The 12,234-nt window shown below is 34.9% G+C and overlaps 1 protein-coding gene across 1 annotated transcript in view; it reads right to left on the bottom strand.

Moving 5' to 3' along the window:
- LOC117169926 (pre-mRNA 3'-end-processing factor FIP1) overlaps positions 1 to 11,842 on the bottom strand; it is a 46,989-nt gene extending 35,147 nt beyond the window's left edge. Inside the window, exon 1 of the mRNA XM_033356439.1 lies at positions 11,472 to 11,842. Within this exon, the coding sequence (XP_033212330.1) occupies positions 11,472 to 11,642 (171 nt within the window). The 5' untranslated portion in view covers positions 11,643 to 11,842. The remainder of the gene's footprint in view (positions 1 to 11,471) is intronic.
- Positions 11,843 to 12,234: the final 392 nt, after the last annotated feature.

The following is a 12,234-nucleotide window of genomic DNA, read 5'->3' as shown; positions in this document are numbered from 1 at the left end:
GACGTCCCAGCACGTCAACAACAGATGAAAACGTTCAAGCAGTGGAAGAAATGGTGTTGAAAAATCGCCGAATTACGATCAGAGAAGTTGCTGAAGATGTTGACATATCGGTTGCCTCATGCCATGCTATCTTTTCGGACGTTTTGGGCATGAGACGTGTGTCAGCGAAATTTTTTCCAAAACTGCTTAATTTTGATCAAAAGATCCATCGCATGACCATCGCTCAGGAGATGTTGAATGAAGTCAATAATGATCCTGATTTTCTCAAAAGGGTTATAACTGGGGATGAATCGTGGGTATATGGTTATGACGTCGAAACTAAAGTCCAATCGTCTCAGTGGAAGCATCCTGAGTCTCCAAGACCGAAAAAAGCACGTTAAGTTCGGTCAAATGTGAAGGTTTTGTTCACTGTCTTTGATTACCGTGGCGTAGTGCATCAGGAATTCTTACCACAAGGTCGTACGGTCAATAAGGAATATTACCTTCAAGTTATGCGCCGTTTGCGAGAGGCGATACGCAAAAAAAAAACGTCCGGAACTTTGGAAAAACAATTAGTGGCTTTTGCATCACGATAATGCACATGCTCATTCATCGTTGCTTGTGATAGATTTTCTGACCAAAACAGCACCACAGTCATGCCTCGGTCTCCATATTCACCAGATTTGGCCCCCAGTGACTTTTTTCTTTTCCCAAAACTGAAGATACCCATGAAAGGACATCCATTTTCTACGATTGAGGAGATAAAAACTGCATCGCTGAAAGAACTCAAGGCTATACCACAAAATTATGATCAGAAGTGCTTCAATGATTGGAAAATCGTTGGCACAAGTGTATTATATCTGAGGGGGATTACTTTGCAGGGAACAACATAAATATTGAGGAATAAATTAATATTTTTTGAGAAAACCATAAAGTCACCTTATTTTTTGAACACACCTCGTATTGTGTGCTATTGTGTGCTAAGGTAATCCGTGAATAATAAACAGTCCTTGAAAAACTTTAGTTGTTGCCTCTGCTGTGATTTTATTCGTAATGAATATTTCTGGCTATTTTGAATGTGCATCAATTACTAATAAAAACATGTTATTCAAAAATGGACCCGCAAAATCAGTGTGAATTCTATGCCATGGGCTTTCAGGTCATTTCCATGGAATTAGTGTAGTTTTTTTAGGATTGTCTTGATTCTCACAATAGGTTTGACATGAATCCGCTTGATTTTCTACGTCCGCATCGATCCTGGGCCACCACACAAATGATCTCGCTACACTTTTCATTTTTACTATACCAAAATGACTTGCATGAAGTTCTCTTAATATATCGTTTTTTAATTTAGACGGTATATTTACTCTACGGCCCCACATGATGCAACCGTGTTCTAAGGACAATTCATCTTTTCTAAACACATAATGTTAGAATTCATCATCAAACTCTTTTTTATGTTCTGGTCAACCATCTTCAATAAAACGTTTAACTTTTGATAAGATTCTGTCTTTAGTTGATTTTCTTGCTACGACTTTCTAATCTAAACAGGAAAAATTGCTTTCAATAATATAATGTAAATGCGTATATTCTTTATTTTTTTAGAAATTTATTTTTCTTCTTTTGTTAAAGGCAAGGGCAATCTAGAAAGAGCATCAACATTAGTGTTTTGTTCCGAACGGACCCATTCAATGTCATAATCAAAAGCTGTGAGATAAAAAGCCCATCTTTGTAATCTACTGGCTGCAATTATAGGAATTCCTTTTTTTTGGACCAAAAATTCTAGATAATGGTTTATTGTCTGTTCAGAGTGCAAACTTTCTTGCATATAAATAATCATAAAATTTTGTGACACCGAAAATAATAGCCGCTGTTTCGCGATCAATATGTGCGTAATTTTTCTGAGCTGGCGTTAAAGATTTGGATTTTGTATTTTATGGCTCTATGGCTATCTTATGTCCAATTTGTATTTTATGGCTTAATACAGCACCGAGACCATTTGGTGAGACATCACAAGCTAAAATTAGTGGTAATTTTGGATTATATTTAATTAATACATCACTAGAAGCAAGTTCTTTTTTTGCTAATTTAAACGCATTTTTTCATTCTTCAGTCCAAATAAATTCGCTGTTCTTAACGCAATCTTATAGAGGTATAAATTTCTCCACGACATTTGTTATGTACCTACAATAGAACGTGATTTTTCCAATGAAGGTTGCCAGTTCCTTGGTATTTTCCGGTTCTCTCATTTCAAGAATAGCATTAACTTTTTCAGGAGAAGTATGAATTCCTTTTTTGATATTTCATGACCTAAATATTTTATCTCATTTTTAAAAAATTCACACTTATTCTTTTGTATTTTTAATCCACATTCTGATAATTGCGTTAAAACTCTTCTTAAGGTTTCGACATGTTCAGATACTGTATCACTTACAATAATGATATCATCCAAGAAAGCAACACATTCGGTATATTTTTAAATAAGGCATATATTAATCGCTGAAAATAGCCTAGTGCCGATGCAATACCGTAAGGCATTTTTTTATATTTAAATAAGCCTGTATGCGTACTAATCGTTAGATATTGTGACCAGATTCCTACCTTACTGCCACTTTTTTTATTTCCCAACTTATTATTACACGAAACGCCACATCGATTTGAAAAATTGGGATATTAAACAAGAAGCACTAAGAATGGTGGGTCTCGTCCTTAATATGTATAATTATGAAAAAAGTTTTTTGTTGTACAGTTTTTTTTTCATAATTATGAAAATTTAGGACCAGGCCCACCTTTCTTAGAGCTTCTTATTTATTATCCCAAGTTTTCAACTCGATGTGGCACTTCGTGTGAAAATAAGTTGGGAAATAAAAGAGTGAGGGTGAGGTAGGAATCTGGTCACGTGACCCATTCGTCACATGGCCTTAACTAAAGGCCAAAGTCCAATTGCTTTCAACCAAGATCTACCAATAATGGGTGTACCTTTAGTTTAACGATTTATAAATCCGATAATACACATTTATTATTGGCACAAATTTTAATTTTTTCCAACATTCCCAAGTGTCGAGTGATCGATTCGTCATAGTTTTTAAATTGAATATCCGTTTCTATCATTTTTACGTTAAGAAAAATTTGTTTTTATCGGTTTCTGAAATTACTGATATTGCAGCACCCGTATCAACTTCCATTTTTATTTTCATTTTTGCAATAGAAACATATATGGATTGCGGTTTTACTTTAATTCTTCCGGATATGTAACTTGGTCTAATTGAAAAAAAATCTTCGCCATCATTAGACTTACCATTTTTTAAATCAGCGGTTATACTATTAGTTTCGCTATCACTTGTATCGCTATTTTCTTGTAGATATTTCATGTGAGTGTTCTTATCAGATTTTTTGGAATTTATAAATTTCTGATTACTTTGTTTCTTATTTCTACACACTGCTATTAAATGACCTTTCAGGCCACAGGCTAAACAAGAATTATTTTTGAATCTACAATCAGGTTTTACATGATTTGGCATATCACAACAAATACATATTACTTGGTCAAGAGTACGTGATGACGATTTTTCCCTTGAAGGTCCTTGCCTTGTTGATAAATTTGAATGGCGATATTGATAGCTGGTTCTACTTCTGCCCTGGAAATTTCTATTTTCCGCTACCTAACTTAGCCAATCAATTAAATTTATTGGGTAATATCAGGCTGTTCATCACTTTAGACATTGCTAACGGATATCAACATGTTCCATTAGATACGGAAAGTCGAGCAAAATGGGGATTATTACACCGGGTGAGACAGTCAATTTCACTTGGATGCGCGAAGCAAGGCTTGCGATAAATCTCTTGAAATGCGCATTTTTGATGAAGAAGGTTATTTATCTTGGCTAAGAAATCTCTGGTGAAGGTATCTAACTAGGAGTCTAAACTACGTGTGATTTTGAACTTTCCTACACCTAAAACACGCAAGATGTAGACAATTTTCTTGGTATGACCGGATTCTTCCTACATTTCATTCCTCGCTTTGCTGAAAAAGCGTTATCTCTATACCAGACATGCCCAGCTAGGAGAAATTTCTGATCGACACGCTGCATCTAAACGGTGCGCTTCCACCTCCACTTCTCCTAACGAGGTGGAGTAGTGGTAGAGTCGTGATTTTATCCCTCATCTAATCCTGTCGTCTAGCCCCGTAGATACAAAATACCTGTAGTAGTGCTTTGAGTTGACTAACTTTTCAATTTAAAATGTTATTAGCAATTAGAATTTTAACCATTTTATTTCAGTATGCCTACATTCATTTTCAATACAGATAATTGCAAAGGAAAGATTAGAACAATTTTCTAGTAGTTGTACAATGAATATTTTTCTCCCCTAGAAGCTCTAATACCTTGTACATACTTCGGCCTGAATGTGTATGGATATGTATGAAAGGATAACTATAAATCGGCTCTCCTGGCATCTATGATTGTAGTATGGTAGAGGGATGAAAAAGCCTAGCTAACAACGGCTTCATGGATCCCTTCGTCGAGGTCCCACCTGGACATCCATGTTTAAAATCGGGACGGGAATAGCCTACGATCTGCATGGCGTCTACGAAACATTCCTCCATTGATGCGGTGGCCTACGACTGGATACTCATTGAGTGTCTCACTTAATTTTGCCATCCCCCTAAGCCATGGTTGTAGAGAGACCATGTCTCTGGCACTTTAGCACCAAGGGGTATGAGGGTGTCCCAACGGCCTAGCGGGAACACCTGACGACCTCCCAGAGTAATTAGTCTTACTCTTGCACGCAGGCCTCTGTAGGGGTGGGCCTTTTATTTCCTTACCTGCTCTTTGGATGAAAATAAACATGCTAAAAAACAAAATATTGAAGGAAGGAGGAGGGGGGGGGAGTGGAGAAGGGACCAAAAAAAAGAAAAACATAAAACGATTTTCTGAGAAGGAAACTGAAGAGGCAAGCACAGCAGGCTAGAACAGTGGTCGGCATGCTCCTGACCAAGTCAGGCTACCCTGACCGGGCTAACCAACGACCTACTTTCTGGCCAGGTACCTGCGAGCTTGGGCAGACCATACCTTTTTTCATGGGTCCTTTGTTGGAAAATGAAAAAAAAATGAAATTAAAAAATTCTTAATTTTGCAATCAGTGATTTGAAAGTAATAATGAAAGGATTCAACCCCTCGCTAAAGACATCACGCAGGCGAATCGTCAAGCACGATCAGCCTTAAGGAAAGAACACAACGAGAGGTCTTAAACAACTACTCTCTGATTTTTTTCATGTAGTCCGGTCACTTTGGGCATGCATATCTCAAGATAAAAAATTGTACAAAAAACCGTAAACTGCACGTAAATTTGTCTTTATTTCTGCGTCGATTAGATGTAAACTTTGCGAAGCTCCTGTATTATCAAATTTGCCAAAAAAATGTCAATGTTTTGAAAATTTATTCAATAAATACTTAAGAACTTACATGTTTTTCAAAGAATAAAATATTTTCGTAAACATGAGCATAAAGCAGTTTACAAGAAAAAAATTATCTTCAGTAATACTGCACCTACGATTACGAACAAAATTTGAAAAAATTTATTAATTTTCAGTAGAGGGGGGGGGGGGGGGGGGGGGGGGGGCTTGTGACTTTCAAAAATCGATTTTTTTTTCTTTGCATTTTTTTATAGTACAACATTACAAAAATTTTCTCCAAATTTTAAATCATTTGGAGCAAAGCTCTCTAAGCTATTGACCTTTAAGTCTCCGCCCGTTCGCCGCCAGAAGAAGTGCACAAAAGCGCCTTATTCGTTAGGTCGAGCAGTTGCCACGCAGTGATTCAATAATAATATTGTACAAAATTTTACTGTAAATTTTGATGCAGGAAATGTGCTTTATGCAGTTGGAATCGATGATTCAGTTGAGGATAAAAAAAAATTTCTTCAATTTTTAATATTTTTAAACTTTAAGAGCAAGTGACACTCAAATACCTATATGGCCGATAAATTTTCGGACAAAAATAAAAAAGCAGAAAGAAAAATGAGAAGGAAATTACATTTTTTTGCCTTTTTATTTTCGGTTCGTCGACGATACCTTATTATGTATTCCTCTAGCAAATTTGCAGATGGTCATTGATATTTCTAACAGTTTTCATCCAAACTTCAATTTACTCATGAAACAGAACAGGATAATAGAATCAGGTTTTTGGACATAGAAGTAATTAGAGGTTGGGATGGTTTATTTACCACTGGGAAGGTTAATTATCAATTGGTATATAAAAAGTACATATTCAGGTAGAATTTTAAATCTCTTTTCTGCTCACCCTTTTCAAAACAAAATTGCAGTAATGAAAAACTTAGGCGACAGAGCTCTAAGTTTGTCCTATTTTTTATTTCACACAAGAAATTTGAATATTGTTAGGAATATCCTTTTTCTGAATCATTACCCACAAAAGTTAATTGAAAAACATATTGCAATTAGAGTTCAACAAATTAAAAACAGAGTAATATTTTGACTGCAGATAATCATAAAGAGTTAAAGGAATATATGTAATACTTTTGTTTTTCTATTTCTGGTCAAATTTCTAAAACTATTGAACTTACATTGAAAAAGTTTAAAATTCATACTATTTTCCGTATACCATTTAAAATGGATTCAGTGATACATTTTTGCAAAGATCCTTTATATAATTTAAAAAAAGGTGGTATTGTCTACAAGATCGCTTGCAGGATCTGTGAGATGAATTATGTGAGACAGACTAGCAGACTTTTTAATACTAGGATAGAGCAACACAAAAGTGATGTTCGTTTAGGACGCTGTTATAAGAGTGTTCTTGCCAGACATATACAAAGGGATTTGTTGACGTTGACCATGAGTTTTTCTCGGATAATGTTAAAATTTTGCACAGTGAAAGTAATGAGAAAGAAAGAATTCATGGAAATGCTTTATATTAAAAAAATAAAAAAAATTATCTATAAATTTAAAACCCGATTTGGATAAGTTAAACAAAAGTTATGCTAATATGATTAATTACATTTAACGGTCATTCGATTCTCAGGTATCAAAGAGAGAGAGAGCATCAGTTCTTCGGTGCTGTCAATTTCTACCTATTTACATTTTTCTTGCACTGATAAGGGTACTGATCAGTACCGAAACGTTGGTAATGAAATTTTATTTTCAATGTTTTTTTACTGTAATTTGCTGCAATAAAAATAAAAAAGACGAAAGAAGGAAGGGGACGTGGTTGGTTGCCTTCGCATTTTTCTTTCCTCCTTTTTATTTTTGTTCGAAAATTGTTAGTTTTTCAGTTTGCAATAGGAGCTTTCTTTTGTATCGTTGTGGTCCAAATTTGGTCGTTGGATTCTTGTTTTTAACGGGAGTTTGCATCAATTTGATTATTGGATGTTAAATAGTATTTTTGATTTGGATTTTAATCTAATTTAAATTTCTTAAATTTTGGAGTTAAAGGTTATCCTGCTGCTAGAAATACGTTAGAGGGATCTGATGGTGATATCCATACTGGCGGAATACTGCAAAGACTTGTGGATAAATACTATATATTCGCGACAAGGTCTTATTAAGTAGGGCACTTCACAAGGAACAACAGGCCTAAAGGGCTAGTCACTTGGCCGAAACGGCCATAAGCGGAGCAGTAAACCTAATAATCGAAGGCCTTCAACTACACCTCTAGAAAGGTGATCAGGGCGGTCGTGATTGCATACGGTGTGCCAAATGCAGTCGTGGAGTGGACCTGCCACACATTGTGCAACAGGAACCTAACAACGACTAAGGGCGATAGGTTACGGAGACGCCTTACTGGTCATTGTGCGCGGCCAAAATCCGGATGCGCTCTTCGGGGTAAAGCAGCTAGCACTGGGGACAGGGGATTCCTGATGCAAGAAGCCCGGATTATCATTCAATCCAAGTAAGACAGGCGGGTTATATTCACCTGCCGGTAAAAGTGGGGGTACCACACAGGTCCGTTAAGCTGGCAGGGCTACATTGCAAAAATGGACTAAGAACCTATAGGGAATTTAGGGCTAATTTAATGCCCTATTGCCAAATTCAATACAACGCATTAAAAAACAAAACAAAAATAGGTATCTTAACGTTAACCTAGCACAACCACACAAAAAAATTCTGAATGATTCAATATTTATTTGCACTATAACTTAGGGCTCATTTAGGGTTCTCAAAATAAGCATAACGCTTTATTTAATCTTTGTTTACACAATTAGTGGAATCAGAAAGAAGACCACTTACGTTCTCAAAAATAAATTCAGGCTCGTTTGAGACTCAAAATATGCAGCAGAAATTTGTGTAAAAGTTTTCTAAACAAGCTTTGTTTAAATAATTGATGTTAAAACAAGTGAGTATTGAAACTTTAGAGCTATTCGTTAGCTACTACAATGATAAATTTAAGAAAAATACGCTTGGTGTGCATGAAGAGTAAATTCGGCACTCCTGATTGGCACTCCTTTTTACCGAAGTTTAGAATCATGTTCCATAAACCCTTTATTTAACCCAAATTTATGTGAAATTATGTAGTATCTCCTGAATAATTTTGTTGAGATCACTTCCCCCTCTCCTTCAGATAATTGAGCCCCATTCATATATAGTTTTACCTTGAAATGTTACCAATTTTAGATTTTAAGAAGTTCACCTAAAGTTGTATGATTAAAGATCATTCCCCTTCCTAAGAACATATTCTGTAAAGTAAGTTTCACCCTTTGCAATGGTGTTATTTTTTATCCTTTCCCTAATTTCTTGTATTTATGACTGAGTAATGAAAGAAGTATTGAAATTTAAATTTGGTAAAATTTCGTTACAAACTCCTAATTGGAATCAGGGCTCTCATTTTTCTAAATAATTGTATAACAAAGTATTTTGAATATACCAATAAATCAACTTGGATCTAACCTAAAAAAATCGAGTTTTTCCAATTAAATGCAACCCAATCCCTCTACCAGTACCTTTTCTCATATACGGGCTGAGCTAACCATTCACTTTAAGTTCCAGTTGCTGCCCTGATTTGTTCTTTTTAATTTAATTCTATTCTAATTTTTTTATTCGCGTTTATCTTCGCCCTCACTGTCGATTTTCGTTCATGTGACTTATTTGGGAATTTTGGGGTTTGAAACTGAGAATTCCATATTCCTGACCTGTGAATGATAATGTTTAAAGTTATTTTATTGTTCATTATACGTTCAAGTTATCTTGATATCTGAAGCTTATTTTGAAAACCCGAAAATTCTTTTATAGCTGTCCCATTCAAGGACTGGCGCCGAATTGAAAGTGATGTATTGATAATAATTGTTGTCATAATAGTTGCAGTAGTTATATTAGTAAAGGGGCAGGTTGCGCGCGGCTAAGAGGCCTCCAAATTTAATGAAAAAAGCAACGTTACAATACAAGGAAAAATATATTTAGGATTTTATTTAATAATGTTTAACTTCTACCGTCAACCAATTATGAAATTAACAACAGTTTCAACTACAAAGAATCCATATCTATTGCAGTACTGCAAATATTACAGAGCACTTTTATTAAATAAATAATTAGAGCTTAGGACAACTGAAGTGTCACAATAAGTACCTACTACCTGCAATATTTTTCAAATTTTGCTTGTTTAAAAATATGTAATTTTGTTTTAAAAAAATCGTATTGATCAGTTTTAGTATAAAAAGATACGATGTTCCGCAATGCAATCCAGTTCTTTCTTAAATATTGAAGGCAATAAAATTTTAAAAAATGACCTACACAACATTTCCTTGCACTATAATTTAAGGCTACGTCATTACCTTTAGGTAATTCCCTAGTTTCACCTGTGCATATCAGAGACCTAATAATGACTATCAGCAAAGATCAACATAATCTCTGTGAAACATACTTAAATGGTACGGATAAAATAAATTTCAGATCAATGGAAAAGATGTATCAAGAAAATATCGGAAATCTTTAGAATGATCATATTGCTGGAAGCACTGGTACTGCTACTTATATAGAAATGAGCAGATACAATTTTCTCATACATGGACAAAACCTTGCGTCGAAAAAAAGTGTCGGAATGAGATTTTCAGAGATTCCTGAACCTATATTCTCTCTCGAATCTTTTATATCTGAGCCTGATGTGAACGAAAAGGAATATTAATATAACGGAAATTGAGTGGCAAGGTGTATGCGAAGATCTATGCATAGCATCTAGTGGTGCTATAGGATTTAAAACTTTCAAGATTATGATATTTTACTAGATAGTATATATGTAAAAATCTTGGAAAGTTTTCAGGATCCAGTTATTATGAAGAAAAAATTATTTGAACTCTTCAATCAAGATGACATAGAACCGAGCACTGACCGAGTCAATAACGAGAGAAGGACCCGTATACGATGATGGCTGGTGTATTTTTTCATCCAAGGATACAAAATAATTTGTAATTGGAAGAGTTTGAGCTTTTGGTTATATGGGTGGAAACGCATCGTAGGAATTGCAATATTCCAAATGTTCAGAACCTGTCAAAGGACCTTAAGAAAGAAAACGCGTAGGTTACCTATGCTCGTAGTATTTATTTTAAGCTGAAAATAGTACATCACTTCAGCCTCATTTTACGTTTTTGCCTAGATATTATAACATATCGCACTACGTACGTAATATTGTTCGTCCTCGAGTACTAAACAGTTCTGTTACTGCTGATGAAGGACTTTTCTGAACGATTTTCTTATAAAAATAATTTGTGTCGTGTGATAATTAATTTTAAGTTTAATATATATATAGCTTTATATACATAATTTAATTATATTCCGAAATATTTTTTCATATTCTTCATATTCTCTATATTTCCTAAGATTCTTTAGGGAATATATTCCTGGTACACGAAAAAACAGAGTGATGATCCACCCCTCAATTGGGATCTTCAAAAATACAAACATCGACTTTTAGGCTCCGACTTTTACCGTTAAAACCAACCCCTCAGCAAAAAATCTAATTTTTTAAATTTAAAATCTAAAACATCTGATATTTCTAAATTCTGTAACTACATATTCTGTCACTGTACACCGATAGTGTACATGCATGATGTGAAGCACAGTAGTGTGAGCCCGATATATCTTATTCTATACCCGATATTTCAAAGCCAAAATTAAAGCTGAAAATCGAGTCGCCGGGGCAACTTACAAAAGCCGATTTTCGAGAAAAACGCATTTAAATTTGTGGAATTCTATAACATCTGTTCTCTTTTGTACTTTGAACAAAAAATATCCTTTTGCGGTTGATTCCGGAACATAGTACAGTGCGGATAGATTCAGCATGAGTCCTAGTTTTACCCCCCACTCATAAGTGAAAATGTTCATGTTTAAGCGATTAAAAATACTGTAAAAATAACCCAAAAATCTCACAAAGTAAAACGAATAAAACCGAACACAAGGCACGTTTCACATGGCAATCTACAAATAATTTTATAAACGAGATAAACTTATTTGCATAAAGTTACTGAAAGAGGTTAACTTCTATTCTTACCATTAGGTTCCCGTTTTCCAAGTTTCCCTCGTTATCAAGAATAGATGATTCCTCGTGGGGATCAAAGGATGTTTCATTTCCTTCAAGAATAGAATCCGGAATCGGTTCCGTAGATTCTTTACCATCGACAGAATCACCGTATAGCCACTGATCCTCATTTTCGTCCGCCATGTTTCAAACTGTTTTTCAATTTACACCATTTAAACTCAACTCGAATTCAAACTACACTCAATACTCAAGTATCTTCTTCTCGTGATATATTGGCTGTTTACGAGCAAAACATAGCAAACGGCCATCCACATAAACTCTAATAAAAACTAAAGTCTCGCAACTCGAAAACTCGAAAGTCTCTTCATGCCGGTACGGCCATGATCTAATAAATACATGGTCTAGCCACGCACAAGTAAAAAAAAACCGAACCAATCAGGGCCCCTCGCTTAATTTCTCCATCTTGGATAAGTAAGACGGCAAATGTGAAGGATTTTCAAATGTAAAATGTAAGAATAAAAATTTCCTGTCATTTTGAGGCGTAGAAATGTTTGAATCCTAATAAAATGTATTATTATAATGTTGAAGATCAATAAAGTAGAATTCGGATTAACTATAATTTCAGGTTATGTGTTTCATAACCTGTTTCTGCGGATAATAAGTTGTATATGTGTAAAATAAAATGAAATTGAAGCCAAGGGGGACAGTTTGGAATAAATAAAGTCCTATCAGTGTTCTATATACCCATTCCAAGTTTTTTTTTAAATTCATTCTT

The sequence above is a fragment of the Belonocnema kinseyi genome, chromosome 1, assembly GCF_010883055.1.
Source record: "Belonocnema kinseyi isolate 2016_QV_RU_SX_M_011 chromosome 1, B_treatae_v1, whole genome shotgun sequence".
NCBI lineage: Eukaryota > Metazoa > Arthropoda > Insecta > Hymenoptera > Cynipidae > Belonocnema > Belonocnema kinseyi.
Note: the sequence above shows the minus strand (reverse complement) of the source record. Positions and strands in the feature narration are given on the sequence as shown.